Genomic DNA, 17,957 nt, shown 5'->3' with positions numbered 1-17,957 from the left:
ATATTACTTTCACTGTTTATCATTTTTGAAAAGATAAAGATTATTAATAGTATGCTTTATTGTCTTTATGTGAGTATTGCTTTTGATTTAAAAAAAGAAAACTCTCACAATAATTGAGTCGAAAAGCAGGCTACATTTCCTGTGGCCCATCTATTTCTTTGATGAGCTTTGGCATAGCTCATGAATCACAGGAGGAAAGTCTTCAATAAGAGAGGTTTTAGAGGCCATCTAATGCAGCCAAACTTTCAGTGACTCTCATAGAACAACCCTAAATTTGATGACATCAGAACTACCCAATGATACTCCTTGGGAAGTGTGGATTAGTGTGGTGGAGCTCCCAGCCTTGTGTGGGTGGAGGAGCTACCTCTGACAGACACACCTCCCTGGGAAGCAGATCAGAACCTCCCTTTCCATGGCATACTCTTCTTGCCAGGAGAGTTGTACAGCTTCTTATCCTCACCAGCTCTTCTCACCCTGTGCTAAGAACAGGCCGAGGTTGCGGGGAGCCAGAGAATTTCTGGGGGAGAAACTCAAAGGTCAGGGAGACTTGCAGGTTGGGGCAGAAACTAGATCTGTAGACTGAGTGCTTTGTCAGGCCTTGACTTATGATGTTGACAAGCTTAAGAAGGACAAGGGAAAGAAGAGCAGAAACCCAGGGCAAGACGGTTAGGAACTAGCAAAGCAATGCAGGAAGGAGATGGGCAGGGAACAGGCAGCCTGGAGGAGGAGAGCAGATTTGTAGAGACAAGTGGGAGTGGACAGGAAGTAAGGGAAGCATGGATAGAGGCAGCCCAGGCTTAGGTCGATGTAAGGGAATGGGGTGGGGGTGTCAGGCTGTATTTCTAGCAGAAGAATTGCTCTATCATACTTTGATACTCTCTGGAGGGAGACAGTAGGCTGAGGGATAGGTTTGGGGGAATTGCGATTTCCTGTAGCAGTGAATATTCTAATGTCAACCATCTTTGGGTTTCAGACATATTTCTTGTCTTTGCAGGATGAATTGGATCTCACCGACAAAAACCGAGAGGCTGTGTTTGCACTGCCTCCAGAGAAGAAATGGCAGATCTACTGCAGCAAGAAGAAGGTGCCATGTCTGACCATTTCCACTGCCACCTCAGGGTCCCCAGCCTGACACAGCTCTTGCCTCTATGCTTGCTCGCTCATTCAACAGATATTTATTATATACCAGCATCGTTCTAGGTGTCAGTGGCATGAATAAATCAGGAGAAAAAATTCCCTGCTCTCATGGAGCTGACAGGGAAAGAGATTCTGGTTTTCAAAGACCCTTGATACAGGTGCCCACTGGGCTCCAGGAGTGGGGCTGGGTCAAGGAGATACCAAGATGATAAGTCTATACTCCCTTCCCGTGCCTGCCTGGAGGGCATGTTGTCCTGTGCCATACCCAAGGGCAGCTTTATGTTGTAAGGACTGTTTGGGGCAGGGGTGACCTCTTCTGGCTCTTTGGCCCCCACCTGTCCCAGGCTCAGCCTCACAGGGCAGCAGGTATATCAAGGTCATACATCAGTCCCCGTTCTCCCCACCCTCTCCTCCCTCTCTTCTCCTTCATTACAACTAAGATAAAAAAAAAAAATACTGAAATGTAAGGATAGCTTGTTCTACCTTCCAAATCAGATTACACATAATCTCCCCCCACACTTTCATATACCCCTCTCTTGCCATGTGGTGCTTCCTCTGTTTGTAACATCTTCCCCACCTGTCTTAGCTTCAGTAATCTTTAATAACTCTGTCCTCTCCGACCCCCCTTCATGAGCCTTCTGTGTTAGATGCCCCCACCCAGGGCTTCCACAGCCCACTATAGACAGTTTGACCATAAAGCATTTGTCACCCTACCTCTGACACGAGACTATTCTATGGAAGACAGAGACTGACTTTTTGCTCAGTACTTTCAGGGCTCAGTACAGTGATTGACATGTAGTAGGTGCTCATTTAATGCACATGGAATGGAGAAATGATGAGCTGGCAAAGACAGGAAAATATATATTTGATGGTGCATTTGTTTTTGCTTCTGTGATCCCCTCCCCAAGGTCAGAAGATAGAATTGGGGAGTTTCAGTCATGAAGAGTTAACACATAGCCATGTGAAATCACAAAGACCAAATCAAGGCAGCTTTCCCACTGGTCTAAAATTTGGGTTTTGTGAAACAAAATTGTGAAGCTAGTAGATATAGCTGAGGGATACAGGGCAAAGTCCAGGTCACCTGGCAGACAGGTAGTTTGTCAGCATGGTTCTGGAAGAGGAGTTAAGTTTTTGTACAGATTTGAAAGCAGGAGATTAGCAGAAGGCAGGTGAAGGAGAACATCCAAATGGGACAGGGACAGGAAGGAGCAGGGTGTGTGTAATGCCCAGAAGTAGAGTCGTTGGCTGAAGGAGAGGGCTAGATCTTCAATCAACATTAATATTTATTCAACTCTCATTGTCTTTGCCCATCCCTGGGGAGGAATTGAGGCTTTCCCTTGAAACCTGAGGGTTGGGCCAAAGGCCCTGTGCTCTGGACTCTGCCTCCCAGCTACACCGAGTCCTCCTGAGTCTTTCTAAAACCCAGGGCTTGGGAGTCTCTTTCCCTCTTTTAGTGAAGTTACTATTCACTGAGTGCCTACCATGTGCCAAAGAACTGCACCAAATGCTTTATATCAGTGCTTCTCAAACAGTCTGAGAGAAAAACCAAGTTTTTAAAATTCCAAACTGTCAAAAACCAATACTTTTGTAAAACACAAGGAGAATGGTATTAGAAAGTAAAATTTGAAAAACCAGATGTATAAAATATATGCACAGATTTTTATTAGGTTCAAAAGACAAAATTATATTTTATTAAGAAGCAAACAAATAAAGAGGGGACAGATATAACAGGAAAAAAAGAATTTATTTTTAATTATATATATTGTTCATTGAAAGTGCATATACCTGTGTGATTTCTGCCCATGTCATTGGCTGGTCATGAGAGTCAGTGTTCACTATCTGCATTTTTACCAAGGAAGAAATGGAAGCGTGGAGAGATTTTGTAACTTCCTCAAAGTTATCCCTGTCTGGGTGGGGCTGGAAAGTGAATCTGCTGACATGGAAAGAAGCTCAGGACCTCGGGGCATGGGCCTATCTTGCCAGGTGGTCCATACAGTCTTTCTTCCTGTTCCAGGAGCAGGAGGACCCCAACAAGCTGGCAACCAGTTGGCCTGACTATTACATCGACCGCATCAACTCTATGGCTGCCGTGAGCAATGGCTTCTCCCCTGCCCTCACCCCACCTGGAAAAGCCATGGGAGAGAGTGATCATCCCGCATCTTTCCCTGAACTTCACACCCCACTCCCTGGGGATCAACAGCTTTCCAGTTATTCCTGAGATTTTTAAAACATAATCCCTCCCTTCTCTGTGTGACTCTCGAGGCCCCCAACCATATGAACGTTTATTAGCCATTTGTATCTCACACAGTCTTAGGAAACAGGCCGAGCCGATACTTCTCCCCATTCCACAGATGAGGAAAGTGAAGTCTGGGACTGGAACCTGGGTCTTCTCAGAATCTGACCCTCTTAGTGAACCATTCCTTGAGGCCCCACCCTTCCTGAGTCGAGGGTGGCTCCTGGGTCCCACCTGGGCTGGGGGATGCAGGGAGCTGGGGCTCAGGCAGCCCAGCAGGACCTCCGCCCCTTTCCACCTACCTCAGATGCAGAGTCTGTATGCCTTTGATGAGGAAGAGACGGAGATGAGGAACCAAGTTGTGGAAGACCTGAAGACAGCTCTCCGGACACAACCCATGAGGTGACTCATTGTGTTTCCCCTTCCCACTTCCTTCCACACCCCTTCACTTGCTGGTCCCCCTCAACTTCCTGAAGCTTCACCCAATGCTCTGCTCCTATCCCAGTCCCCTTGCCAGCTCCATTCCCCCACCACCACATCCCCTAGAGTTCCCTGCACTCTGTTCCACTTCCTGCCTCTTACAACCCCTCTCTGAGGAGCTGGGAGGCTGCCAGAGGATGGGCATGGGGGGGACCAGGGCAGAGAGCAGAGGAATGTGACATAAACCTCAGGTCCTGAAGTGCTATCTGAGCAGAAATTGAGGGCAGGTACTTGTTTTTCTTGGGAGAACAGAATGGCAGGGAAGGCGGACTTATGGACAAGGTGTGTAAGAAAGAGCTCTGAGAATGAATGCCCCGGCCAGGGAGGAGGGCAGCGTGGAGAAGAGATACTCCAGCCACTAGGGGGAGATGTGGTGTCTGTAGATGAGATTCCGCCACCTAGAGGAGGAGTGATGCAGGCCAGGAAAAGGGGATGATTTTGAGAAGAAGGACCCTTCCACCTTCCCAGGCCATACTGTGCAAAGGTCCAAATGGGCCAAGAGCCACAGCTTCTCCTCAAGCCTGGGAGCTGGCTTGTAGCTCCTTGTGGGAGCCAACTGTTAAATTTTCAGCAGTTTTGTAAGCTGCTTGTTAAACATAGCTATGATTAGAATATGTTATATAAACTTAAAACTAAATAAATCATACTAAAAACAAAAGTAATAAATACTTGAAACTTTTCACTCCCTAATTACTTAATGTTTACATTTTAATTTTATGTATATTCTTGACTCTTACATATGCTCTTGAGTTTATATTCATTGTATATGCATGGTGGAAATACAGCTGACCCTGAACAAGGTGGGTGTTAGGGGTGCTAACCCCCAGGCAGTCAAAAATCTGCGTATAACTTTTGACCCAAAACTTAACTGCTAACAATCTACCATTGACCAGCAGCCTTACCAATAACATAAACAGTTGATTAACCCATATTTTATATGTTATATGTATTATATTCTGTATTCTTACAACAAGGTAAGCTAGAGAAAAGACACTGTTAAGAAAATCATAAGGAAAATCTATTCATAGTATTGTACTTGTGTTTATTGAAAAACTTCCCATATAAGTGGACCTAAACAGTTCCAACTTGTGTTATTCAAGGATCATCTGTACTATAAATGTTACACCTCTTCCCAACTCCACATTCAATGATGTCACATTGATAGCTTGAAATCAGCTATGCTGGGCATATTTATATTGTGGAAATTGGCAAACACTACAATCAGGCCTTTTTTTCTTTCTTCAGACAGCCAGTTGTTAAATGTTTGCCAGCATACTGGTCTGCCCGTGTGTGTGTGTGTGTGTGTGTGTGTGTGTGTGTGTGTGTGTGTGTGGTTTGGGCTGAGCTCTCTACTTTGGGAGCCTGGAACTAGAGCCTCAGGAGAATGGGAGCATCTTAATCCCGTGTGGTTCAGGGGGTGGGAGGCTTGTAGGAAGGGGGTGCAGGAAGGATGAGGACATCGAGAAGGAGAGGGGTTGAGGGAAGTTTGCCAGGTTTGATTCCACTTCAATTTACTTTTCTTTCCCTTAGTAAAATTCTGATTACAAAAGTTACACATAGTCATGGTGGAAATTCTGCAGAATACAGAAAAGCATATAATAGAAGCAAATAATACCTATTTTAAAGACTTAATTTTAGAGTCTATTTCATTTTGTAGACATTTGTATAATAATATGGACATACACAAATACACTTGGGACCAAATGTATTAACTTTATGCGATGGTTCCCTCAGCTCCATTTATGACATTTCCTTAGATCGTTACTGTTTTACAAAATTCAGTGTTTTAAGCCTCTCTATGTGTATGCGTGTGTGAAGGTGCATGTGCCATGGATGACTTTGGTACCAGATGAAACCTATTGACTGCTTATCAGAATGATATTTTTAAATAATAAAATAGATAAGATGAAAAATAACCAATTAAATTGAAATACAGTTACCAAATATGAAACATTTGTGAGATAGCAATTAATGTGCTTTTTTATGCCTTAAGCAGAAAGAGCTAGCAACCACCATGATTTTGAAGTGCTGATGAGTGGAAGTGATAGTCTGTGACACCTGTAGCAACTATAATTTGATATGAAAATAGCTGATTTCTTTGGGTGACAAAGTCACAGGTTCTGCTATTACCACTGTAGTTTATTGCCCACATTCATCATACGAAGAAATAATACATTTCAGGTAGAGGTTACCAAAAATAAAAGTGTAACATTTTTTTCCCCCTCCAAGTTCACAGACCCCTGCAAGTTAGCCATGACCCCTTAGGGGAACACAGACTCCAGGTTAAGAACCCCTGAACTAAATGGTTTTTAATGCTTTCTGTTAATATTTAAGATAGCAATTTTCTTAAGGATCACTTGAAGAGTGCCTTTCCCAGCCTTGGTCCCATGACTCAGTGACTCCTGATGACCCCCTGTCTGGAAGTCCACTTTGTCTTTTGACATCTCCTCTCTGGAGATGAATTTTCAGGTTTAATAGCCATTAAATTATAGTATAATTATAGTAACAATTACTGCAATCATTCTCTTCAAGCGTACACCATCACAGCTATGCAACTGACAGTCAATGGCCTGCAAATGCACGATATTTAAGGTGCAAATAAGGCACGAGTCTCCTGCGAGGGTGATAGGATTTCAATGCCTTAAATAAACTCACTAAATGAACCAAGTGGCTACTATAGGTGGAACACTGTGTTTTACAGGTCCCGGGGTAACTGTTTGCAAAGTGTATACATAATAATAGGCAAATTCAGGATACCTGTTATGCTAATGGTGCTGGCCTGGACAGGTTTGTGACACGCTTCATTGAGCTGGAGGGTTTGACCTGTCTGCTGAATTTCCTCCGGAGCATGGACCACGCCACCTGCGAAAGTCGCATCCACACCTCCCTCATTGGTTGCATCAAGGCTCTGATGAACAACTCCCAGGGGCGAGCGCATGTGCTGGCACAGCCCGAGGCCATCAGCACCATTGCACAGAGTCTGCGCACAGAGAACAGCAAGACCAAGGTGGCCGTGCTGGAGATCCTGGGTGCCGTGTGCTTGGTGCCTGGAGGCCACAAGAAGGTGCTGCAAGCCATGCTCCACTACCAGGTGTACGCAGCTGAGCGGACACGCTTTCAGGTGAGGGGGGGCCTAGCTGAGGGCTTATATAAAAAGACATAAGGGACCTTAAGAGATACGGGTTTGGCTGGGAAAATGGATGCATCACTAGACCGTGGGTTCCTTGAGGCTGGATTATTAGTCTATGGCTCTACATCTCTGAGCCCAGTGCCTGATGAATCACAGCAGCTCAGTCAAAAATTAAATTGAATGCAGTTGTTGGGGCCAAGATTTTAAGCCCTATGCCTGGGCCAGTGCTTACTATGGGGACCCCAAGAACAGTGCTGGATACTGAAGCCATTCTCTTTTCTTCTCCCTGACCTGCCCCAGAAAAGTAATGAGATGAGTATAAAGTGTCTTATGTAGAATAAGTATCAATAGATCTAAACTGTCACTACAAGTGCTATGGTTTATCTACCAGTATAGGCTATTTGTATATTCTGTCATCAAACATTTTTAAGCACTTATTCTGTGCAGAAAGTGGCCCCTGACCCTTTGCAGAAGAGGTAAAAGGCAGTGTCCATGCTGTCAGGGAGCGGGGCAGGAAGATTTATGAGCTATAAGCAGCTGGAGCTGTAAACAGCTCTAAAATGCTAAAGCAGCATTTCGGCATGGCCCTACAAAATAAACTAAGCACTGGAGCTGAGTGGCAGGACTGAGATTGAGGTATGGATAGGCAAAGGACGCTTCTTGAAAAAGCTGAGCTTTTGGGAAGGACCAGGGTAAGCTAGATAGATTGGGTAGAGCAAGTACGTGGGGTTAGAATGGTAGGAACACAGGCACAGAGGCTGGATTTGTAGGATCCTGAGCCCACCTTTCCTCTCCTGTCCCGCCTTTCCAACCAGACACTGTTGAATGAGCTAGACCGAAGTTTGGGCCGGTACCGGGATGAAGTGAATCTGAAAACAGCTATCATGTCCTTCATCAACGCTGTCCTCAATGCTGGAGCTGGAGAGGTGAGGCATCTTGTCCTGGCTCTTACTGTTCCTGGACTTTCTGGCCCCCGGGGAATGTGTGCAAGTGCCTCCTGGGGATGTAGCAGAGGGAAAGGGCCAAGACCTCTGGTTGGCATGGCTGCCACTACCATCATTGTCTTCAGATTACCTTTATAAACTCTTGCCTCCTTCACTTGGGGCTGAGAAAGAATAGATTGTCATGAACCTTGCAGTCATGAGAGGTTCTTGGGGAGTTCCTTGCATGGGTAGCATTGTGCATTATGTGCGTACTGGACAAACCCCACGTAGGCTGGCTGATGCTGGCTTAGGGTGGTAGGGTGGTGGGGGATCATTTAGGAGGAGGGCAAGTGTAGGCTCTTCTTCCTAGAGTTTTCTAAAGACCTGATTCTGGACTGGTTTCTGAGTTGGTTGGTCATGCCCTCTAGCACCTTCTGTTAGGAGGTATGGCTTCTGATTTTCCTTACTGTGGAGTCAGAATGGGATTCTCAGACTGTAAAAATAGCAAGTTGAAGACGAACTTGAAGAGCAGATGAACTCCCCAAATTCTAAGGGAACCAGATGCCCCAGTCAAGGTCAATTTGTTGAAGGACAAAAGGTGCAATTTAATGATCTCTACTTTTCCCTCTTTTATGCCAACACGCTTTTCTTGCAACCAGTCCTGATGAGCTAAATTAGGTGAGGTGGGTTGGGAGAGCAATCTGTCCCTCAGATGCTGACATCACCCTTGTCAGTACTAGCTACACTAATCTGTTCTGATTAGTTGGTAACCATACTTCATCAGGTAATTCTTAATATAATATCACCCCTTTCGGTAATATCATTCCCATTTTACAGATGAGAAAACTAAGGCTTTCCCAAAATCACAAAACTAGTGAGTGTCAGAGCAGGGATTTGAATCAAGATCTGTTTGAAATCAAAGCTTATAGCCTACCTTACTCTACGGTGCCACTCTTTGATGCCAAAGGCTGAAAAAACCGGTAAGGGACTTGAAGGAAGTGAGGCAGGAAACCTAATGGGAATAAATAACAAGGTCTAGTATGTCTCCTCCTGCCCTTTCTTGGAACTCTGGACTTGAGGCAGTTCCAGGTGGGTTGTTGCAGGTGATATAGTGGGACAATGACTAGAGTGGGTCCACTGGGGACTCTTGTGGAAGAGCCACAAGCCAATAAGTCTGGTCCTCCTTCGGTGACCCCCAGGATAATCTGGAGTTCCGCCTTCATCTACGGTATGAGTTCCTGATGCTGGGGATCCAACCTGTGATTGACAAACTCCGGCAGCACGAGAATGCCATCCTGGACAAGTAAGGCCCAAGCCATGGAGACAGTGCCTCAGTTGGGGATGATTAGAACTTTCAAGGAGGCTGCCCTTCCCACTGGAAACCACCTGCCATACCCAGTATTAATTCAGAATCAGCTCTGTGGGGGGGGAGGTGGACAGCTCTCACCCCCTTGTCCCACATCCTACCTCTGTCCTTGACTGCTCTCTTTGTTGACCTGCTTTCTCATCTCTGATGTTAAATGCAGGTGGACCCAGTAGTCCTCAACCATGTTAGTACTTCACCAGGGTTGGGGGGGGCTTTGGAAACACATAGGGGTGTTCCTTTGGTTTTTAGACTGGCTGGTTGGGGGACACTAACTGGTATTGGTTGTTGGAAACCAGGAATACTAAACATCCTGCAGGGCACTCCTGCTTAACAAGGAAATTGCCCCACCACAAATGGAAGCCATGAAAGCCTTTATTGATTAAAGGGCACAATTAAATTCCTATGTGTTCCTTAATTCCAATTAAGTTCCTATCTGTCCCCTCTGGTTCTGTCCCATTGGTACACACTATTTTAATGCACTGGGTCTTAAGGGAGACAGGATGGGCCCTTTTGAAATGAAGCTGGGGAGTGGATGGGGTGAAAAATGAGAGAGACTGGTTTTGAAGGTTGACATGAGGACAGTATGAGAACCCTGGTGAAGGCAGAGCAGTAGTCCTTGACTGGGTGATTTTACCCCCAGAGGACATTTGGCTAAGCCTGGAGACATTTTTGTTGTCATGACTTGAAAGGTGGGGGCTGCTACTGGTGTCTAGTGGGTAGAGATCAGAAATGCTGTTGAACCTTCTACATCTCACAGATCAGCCTCCCACAACCAAGGAAAATCTAGCCTTGGATATCAATAGTGCCAAAATTGAGAAAGCCTGATCTAAGGTGATGGGACTGTAGGCTGGCCTCCCTGAGGAAGAAGGGGCATGGGATTCTATAAAGGAGGAGCGTGTTGGCCTATAGACCAGTGGCTTCTTTCTGGTTTTGCCTCAGCATCACCTGAATTAAGCTTTCAGATTTAGTTCACTGGGGAGTTGAAAGGACTAATCCTCAAACAGGGACATCCTAGAAGTAATATCTACTCTCTCTATCCCCTCATCCTATCTAGGCATTTAGACTTCTTTGAGATGGTCCGGAATGAGGATGACCTGGAGCTAGCCAGGAGGTTTGACATGGTAAGAAGCCTACAGGGATGGGGCAACTGCAGCGGGGTCCCAGGTGGCCCCACAGCCTCTTCTCCAGACCCCATGTTGTGGTAGGTCCATTGTTGGCTGGCTTGCCCGGTGAGTGGTCCTACAGACTGGTCCTACTTCTGGAGCCTGGCAGTGTGTTGGCTCTGCAGGGCCTCACCTGGCAGGCCTTACCTGGTAGGACATCTCCTCCGCTGGGAGATTGCAATCCCCAAAGGAAAGAGGGCCAGTCCTTAAACATTATTAGTTTCAGATTCTCTCCTGGGCTACTCTCCCCCTGCCTTCCAGCAATTTCCTGAGTCCCCTTTCCCTGCCACTAACTAGATCATGCTTCACAAACCAGATTGTCTTTTCATTTCAGCCTCAATAACCCTGAAAATACACAATTCTGCTGCTTAAATATTGTATTATAAAATCTCTATTCAAATAGAGGCTTACCTCTGATGGTGCTGCAGTCACCAAGCACCATCCCATTATATGGTCACACAAGCCCTGGATTTACAATAAGAAGACTGAGATTAGCTTGCCTGTGGTCACACAATGAGAGAGTAGATCTGGGATTTGAACCCAGCTTGCGTGGAACTATGCTATGTGGTCCTTGAATTGTCTATGCCCCTGTCCCCTTTCTTTAGTTTGAATCAGTAGTTCTCAACCAGGAGTAACTTTGCTTCCTCCTCCCCCTGTGGACATTTGCAAAGCCTGGACACAATTTTTGTTATCACAACCAGTACAAGGAGGATGTCACTGGTATCTGATAGATATAGACTAAAGATGCTGTGGAACAGCCTACAATGAACAGGACAGCTCCCATAACAAAGAATGATCTGGTCCAAAATGCCAATATGCTGAGATTGAGAAATCCTGCTTCATATAATTAGGACATCTCCCTCCTCCTTTTCTCTGTGCCTCTCCTTTGAAGCCTGTGCCAGAAGCAGGAGAATGAATGTCATCCTGGGAAATGGGGCTCAGTGGATGGAAGTAGGGTTTTCTCCCCTCTTCTTCCACGGCTTGCCCCCTCCCCATTCACTGTGCCCTCTACTCCCTCAGGTCCACATTGACACCAAGAGTGCTTCCCAGATGTTTGAGCTGATCCACAAGAAGCTAAAGCACACCGAGGCCTACCCCTGCTTGCTATCTGTTCTACACCACTGCCTTCAGATGCCCTGTAAGTAGCCCGCACTTGCCACTTCCTCAGCTGGCCTGAGCCTTGGCCTGGGGCAGGTTGAGACAAGGTGTCAGGACTTCCCTGGGTTGGTGAGTCTGACTGAGTCTCTCTCTGCACATGTCCCCAGGAGGCCTGGCCACAGGACTCAGGCCCTTGTTCTTCCCTCCCTCTTTGGGATCAGGACTTCCACTGTCACCCAGGGGAGAAGCTGTGGACTTGGCCCTGAAGAATGCTAATGTCCTGGTCTACCAAGCAGTAGCTTGATCACTGTAAAGTCAAACAGCTCTGGCTGTCAGCTTATGACAGAGGAGTGATCAGTCACCTTGGGGAGCTCCAAAAAGAAACTTTGTATTTGGGGGCATAGCACAGATGTAGACTGAGCATGACTTTTTTCAAGGTTTTATCAACTCCTCCATCTAGGCCTTGTGAGCTCCACTTTAACACATTTGTCCCTGCCTCTCTTTGCAAGTATCAGATGTCAGCATCTAAGCTTAGCAGATGCTAAGCTCTTTAAGATCCAGGTGTGTACAGTGACTGAATAAATTATATATAATCACTAATAACCACCCCAGCATGCAATTTGAAATGAGCTGTAACTGTACCATTTGGTATTTAAGCTTTTCATAAAATTGAATATTTGGAAGACTACTATGGCCAACCATGATGATCAACCTAGGCAGACTCTCTACTGGTGGTGATGGTGGTGTTCGTTTTCATGGTGATGGTGGCAATAACCACAGTTTACTATGTGCCAGCTCTGGGCCATGCATGATGCAAGGCTCTTTGGCATAGTGTCTCTAAACTTGAAAATGACTTAAAGAGTTTGCATTATTATATCTGATTTATAGTGAATGAACTTGAGACTGGGTGAATCTGAACATATGAAGGAATTTTTGTTTTTTGGGGTTCATGGCCTTAGATGAAACATGTTCTACTTTGGTGAGCCAGTGGCCTGGCTTTACCCTGTTTTCCTGGGTGGAGGGTAAATGGAAAACTATGCCACATTGCAATGTCTATGTCACTGAAGTGATGGAAAGGAAACCGGACACAGTGACCTAGACCAGGAAGCTATCAGTTCTCCAAAGCTCAGTACAGAGATCTTCACGGAAGATATAGGAAGTCCCTGAGAAACCTGACTTCTCTATCAGGTTCTTGTGTGTCGTGCTCCATGGGCAATGTCAATGGGTCTCTTCTGCCTCAAAATGGGGCTTTGTTGACATGACCTTCCACCTTGTAAGCATTATGGTTTGACTTTGAGGTCAGCATTGTCCTGGTTGACCTCCTTTGGTGGTCAGTTGAGACAAAGTACTTGGGATCAAGAACTGAAGAAGAGGGGCTTGTGGCTAGCACATGGAAAGAAAGTCCATGTCCCACCAAACCATGATTACAGAGGATGGGAGTGGGGCCCTGTGAGGTCAGGAAACACACACAAACTTTTGCCTTCACAGTACAGGGTCACCTTCACTGAGAAGTCTGCCTGGATTCCATTAGCACTTCTCCAACCCAACTCCAACTCCAACTCCAACTCTGACTCTCTCTTAGTGCATACCTGTAGTGAGTTTCCATTCACCTTTCACTGTAGAACAACAGCATAGATAATCCTAAAACATTTTCTTTTTTTAAATTTCCCTGGAGACTTCATTATTTAGCAGGTAATATTTTGGAGCAGATTTACTTTCTGAAAGGTGCTTTTTTTAGATAATGGAAAAGGCAATTTGCATTCCCAAGGCATAGGCTACTCAGGGTACCTATAGGGAAGAAAGGTAGCCAGGAAGCACTTCAGGGAGTAGAGAAATGTGTCTAGAGGATTGACACACTCATAGAAAGTCAGTTGCAGATCGTTAGGAAATGATCGCATTTGCAAATCTCCATCATCAGCATCTGCATCAGTAGCATCATTGCCTCCCCCATCAGACTGGGAGCTTATGAAGGGAGGGAGAGGGCATGCTTCATCAGCCTGGGCCCAGGCAGTGACTCTAGGGCAGGGCACCAGGGGATTCCAGGGCTCAGTGAAGTTATGATGCCTGTTGTCCTCGCAGACAAGCGGAACGGTGGCTATTTCCAGCAGTGGCAGCTCCTGGACCGGATCCTTCAACAGATTGTCCTCCAGGATGAGAGGGGTGTGGACCCTGACCTGGCTCCCTTGGAGAACTTCAACGTCAAGAACATTGTCAACATGTGAGCAGTGGCCAGCTCTCACCTGTCTTCCTCCTCCTTCCCTCTCGATCTCCTGCATGGACTCTCACCAGTGAAACCTCTGCTCCCTCTCATAAACCAGATGTCTCCAAATGCACCTGTCCAATAGAATCCTCTGAGATAATGGAGATATTCCATATCTGCCCTGTTTACACATGGCTGTTGAGCACTTGACATGTGGATAGTGTGACTGAGGAACTGAATTTAAAATTTTATTTCATTTTAATTAAATTCAAATAGTGATATGACATAGCTAGTGACTACCATATTGAACAGCACAGGTTTATAGGGGGTGTACTCAGCTTTTTTTTTTTTTAGATTTTATTTATTTATTGGAGAGAGAGAGAGAGTGAGCTAAAGAGAGAGCACAAACTGGGGGTGGGAGAGGCAGAGGGAGAAGCAGACTCCCCACTGAGCTGGGAGCCCGAAGTGGTACTCGATCCCAGAACCCTGGGATCATGACCTGAGCTGAAGGTAGACGCTTAACCTTCTGAGCCACCCAGGTGCCCCCATACTCAGCTTTTAATGATCCATTGCATGGAGTAGATAGAGGAAGAATTTAAACTTACTAACAATGGTCTGTGGGCTAAACAATCCTCCAGCTTGCTTTTGTATGACCCATGAGCTAAGAATAGTTTTTACATTTTAAAAGTTTTTAAAAACAAATGAGAATATGTGACAGAGATTGTACCTGGCATATAAAACCTAAAATAGTTATTCTAACCCTTTAGAGAAAGTTTGCTAATCACTGAAATAGAACATGGCAATTAACTAAGACTGTTGGATAAGGATGTCAGAGCCTAAGTCTGGCTTATCTTTGACCCTGTATATTGAGAAATACAGAGAACCAAGTTTAAAGTCACATCAATTATCAGAAGTTATGTTAACACATTAATTTTTAATTTTAAACTTTTACTTAACTTTTTTTAAATAAAATTACTTATTTTTATTTATTTATTTTTAAATTTTATTATGTTATGTTAGTCACCATACAATACATCATTAGTTTTTGATGTGGTGATTCACGATCCATTGTTTTCGTATAACACCCAGTGCTCCATGCACTACGTGCCCTCCTTAATACCCATCACCAGGCTAACCCATCCCCCCTCGCCCCTCCCCTCTAAAACCCTGTTTGTTTCTCAGAGTCCAACATCTCTCATGGTTCATCTCTCCCTCCGATATCCCCCCATCATTTTTCCCTTCCTTCTCCTAATGTCCTCCATGCTACTCCTGATGTTCCACAAATAAGTGAAACCATATGATAATTGACTCTCTGCTTGACTTATTTCACTTAGCTTTCTTTTTTAAGTTTTTGTTTTAATTTCCAGTTAGTTAATATATAGTGTTGCTTTAGTTTCAGGTGTGCAATGTAGTGATTCAACAATTCCATACATCACCCGGTGCTCATCATCACAAGTGCACTCCTTAATCCCCATCATCTATATCACCAATCCCTCTTCCCCCCCTCCCCTCTGGTAACCATCAGTTTGTCCTCTATAGCTAAGAGTCTGTTTCTTGATTTCTCTCTCTCTTTTGCTTTGCTCATTTGATTGGCTTCTTAAATTCCTTCTATGAGTGAAATCATATGGTATTTGTCTTTCTCTGACTGACTTATTTTGCTTAGCTCCATCCATGTCATTGCAAATGGCAAGATTTCATTCTTTTTAGGGCTGCATAATATTCCATTGTATAAAAACGCCACATCTTCTTTATCCATTCACCAATGGTTGGACACTTGGGCTGCTTCCATATCTTGGCTTTTGTAAATAATGCTACTATACATGTCCAGTTGCCCTTTAACGAGATAAATTGGCTCTTAAGTATTCATGGTGTCACATTCCAAAGCCAGGTAGAAAATGATTTTTGAACTATTCATGGTACTGTTTTCATTTGCACAAGTAGTTGGGTATTGATGTAGTTAATCCTACCTGGTATGCTGGACAAGTGCAACTAGCAAAGTAATCAAAATGCAGCTTTATTTCTGATTTTTATTTCTGTTTTCTACTAACTCTTTACACTATTTAGTGGGGAAGCTTTTCCTCTGCCAGAGGATGAAAATGCCTCAGGTCCAACGAAGTTTTTGCTTCTTCTTGGGCAATGGAAGTCCTAAGATCATTTTAAGCCATCAACATAGTCTCAAATCTGCAACTAGAAGGACGAGTCTCAGATGTGAACCATGTGAATTCTAGATTTGATTTAGCCTTAAATCTCTCTCTTCCCTGGACTGGGGCTGGACGGTGCAGTGGGAAGGGCATGTGTGATGACTGGCTTTCTTTCTCTGTTCTGTTTTTCTTCTAACCCATTCTACACACATATCCCCTTCTATTAGCTAACCAGTTTTTAATCCCTATCAGAGGCAGTGCAGGGGCAGGAAGGAGAAGGGGAAAAGGTGTTACTTGATTAGATAACCTAGTAAACAGGTTTCCTATTCTCTGGCCTTGTCACAAAGGTAAAGACATGAATTATTTCTGGGATCTTCTGAAGCTCTTTGTTGCATGCCTCTCACTATAAAACCCTGGTCACTGGCCATTCAAGGCCTTTTTATCCCCTAAGACTGGTTGGTACCATCCCTTCCATCAGCTCCTGATTCACTAACAATCTAGTGCACAATGGCACAATGTCCAAGTGTCCAATTTTCTGCCAGGTGGACATCTTGGAAAGGACTTAAAATGGCATCAGCCCAATTTTTCCATGATGCTTACATCTGGTCCATGAAAAACCTTTGTGCAATCTCTGTTCCAACAAACTCTAGGAGTGCTGGATGGTCCCAGCACAGCACCACTCTCCCAGTTAATGTTTCTTCACTCTTTGGAACTGCCTGGCCCCAAGTTGGACCCTAGTCCACCATGCCTCCCTCCCAACATCAGGGAATGTGGGTCAGAACTCTGAGTGGTCCAAAGAAGCTAGTGGATGATGATGAAGGAGGTAGCACTTCCAAGAAGGACAGCAATGGCTCTCTCCAAAGAACTCTCTGCACAAATTATGTCCCTTTCCATACTCTGTCCCCTCTTTATATCCTTGATGTGATTGAGGAGGCCAAGATTCATGGATCTAACTCCCACATTTTCAGAGTTACAAAAACAAACAAAAAGCCCAATTATTGAGATCTCACTTTGGGATTTCATTTCTATTACACTTTGGTGTCTAGGTAATAGCTTAATCCCCATTCCAAGAGTTTGACATGAGTGAGGACTTCCTGTGATTTAGATACATTTCCCTCTTCACCCTCAACATACTCATTCTGTGTTGTGAGGTGGGTGATTTTTCTTGCTCTTACACATTGGTCTTTGGAAGCCTAGACCATAGTAGGGTCAATATTTTGATCTCAGTGCAAAAACTTATTTTTACAAGGGAGTACAAGTCATCAGACAACTAAAAGAAGCCTGAGATTTAGTCCTAGTTCTACCATTAGTTAAGCTGTTGTCTTCAACATTTCTGGTCTCAAGAGCTTCAACTATATCACAAGGGGTTGGATCATAAGTTATTTAAGGGTCTTTTCAATTTTCACAGTCCACAGAGAGATACACGAGAACTGGGCAGGGCTGGGGACCTGGAGAGACATCTGGAGAGTCAAAATCCTAGCCCCTTGATGTGGCTGGACAGATTGGAGATCACAGAACTGATGTGGGGAATAGGGGGATGATATGTCTTCTGGGAAGTTATGAGCCAACAATCAACAGACCCTTCCTGTACTCCCCACCAGGCTCATCAATGAGAATGAAGTGAAACAGTGGCAAGACCAGGCAGAGAAGTTCCGGAAAGGTAAGGGCCTCTGCCTAAAGCCACTGCATGCTCCGTACAACCCCTCCCCTGCCCAGCCCAGGACCTATTAGAGGTAGACACACACAGATTCATATTGTCTCTTCCCATTTCCTCTCCTGTCCCACCCCCATCCCAGAACACATGGAGTTGGTGAGCAAGCTAGAGAGGAAGGAGCGAGAATGTGAGACAAAGACATTGGAGAAGGAAGAGATGATGCGGACACTGAACAAGATGAAGGATAAACTGGCCCGAGAGTCCCAGGACCTGCGCCAGGCTCGAGGACAAGTGGCAGAACTGGTAGCCCAACTCAGTGAAATCTCAGTATGTGGACACCTTCCTCTCTTTACATATTGAGCTGAGACCTTCAGGATAAAGTGGGAAGAACAGGTGTGGGGAAGGGCTAAGGACCCCAGGATGAAGGAGAAG

The 17,957-nt window shown here is 45.0% G+C and overlaps 1 protein-coding gene across 4 annotated transcripts in view; it reads left to right on the top strand.

Moving 5' to 3' along the window:
* The window catches only part of DAAM2 (dishevelled associated activator of morphogenesis 2), a 63,827-nt gene that overhangs the window by 4,844 nt on the left and 41,026 nt on the right, over window positions 1-17,957 (top strand). For 3 of the 4 annotated variants that reach the window (XM_028120607.2, XM_028120605.2, XM_028120606.2), the window contains exons 2-12: window positions 995-1,084; window positions 3,152-3,226; window positions 3,678-3,772; window positions 6,638-6,971; window positions 7,796-7,906; window positions 9,103-9,206; window positions 10,324-10,390; window positions 11,453-11,570; window positions 13,610-13,748; window positions 17,473-17,531; window positions 17,668-17,852. In XM_028120607.2, the coding sequence (XP_027976408.1) occupies window positions 995-1,084; window positions 3,152-3,226; window positions 3,678-3,772; window positions 6,638-6,971; window positions 7,796-7,906; window positions 9,103-9,206; window positions 10,324-10,390; window positions 11,453-11,570; window positions 13,610-13,748; window positions 17,473-17,531; window positions 17,668-17,852 (1,377 nt within the window). Of the gene's footprint in view, window positions 1-994; window positions 1,085-3,151; window positions 3,227-3,677; window positions 3,773-6,637; window positions 6,972-7,795; window positions 7,907-9,102; window positions 9,207-10,323; window positions 10,391-11,452; window positions 11,571-13,609; window positions 13,749-17,472; window positions 17,532-17,667; window positions 17,870-17,957 lie in introns of all 4 variants that reach the window. The other variant, XM_088024362.1, reaches the window with a different exon arrangement.

This window comes from Eumetopias jubatus, unplaced genomic scaffold (assembly GCF_037043125.1).
Source record: "Eumetopias jubatus isolate StellerSeaLion01/CBP00866 unplaced genomic scaffold, mEumJub1_p1.0 scaffold_6, whole genome shotgun sequence".
NCBI classification, from domain to species: domain Eukaryota; kingdom Metazoa; phylum Chordata; class Mammalia; order Carnivora; family Otariidae; genus Eumetopias; species Eumetopias jubatus.
Note: the sequence above shows the minus strand (reverse complement) of the source record. Positions and strands in the feature narration are given on the sequence as shown.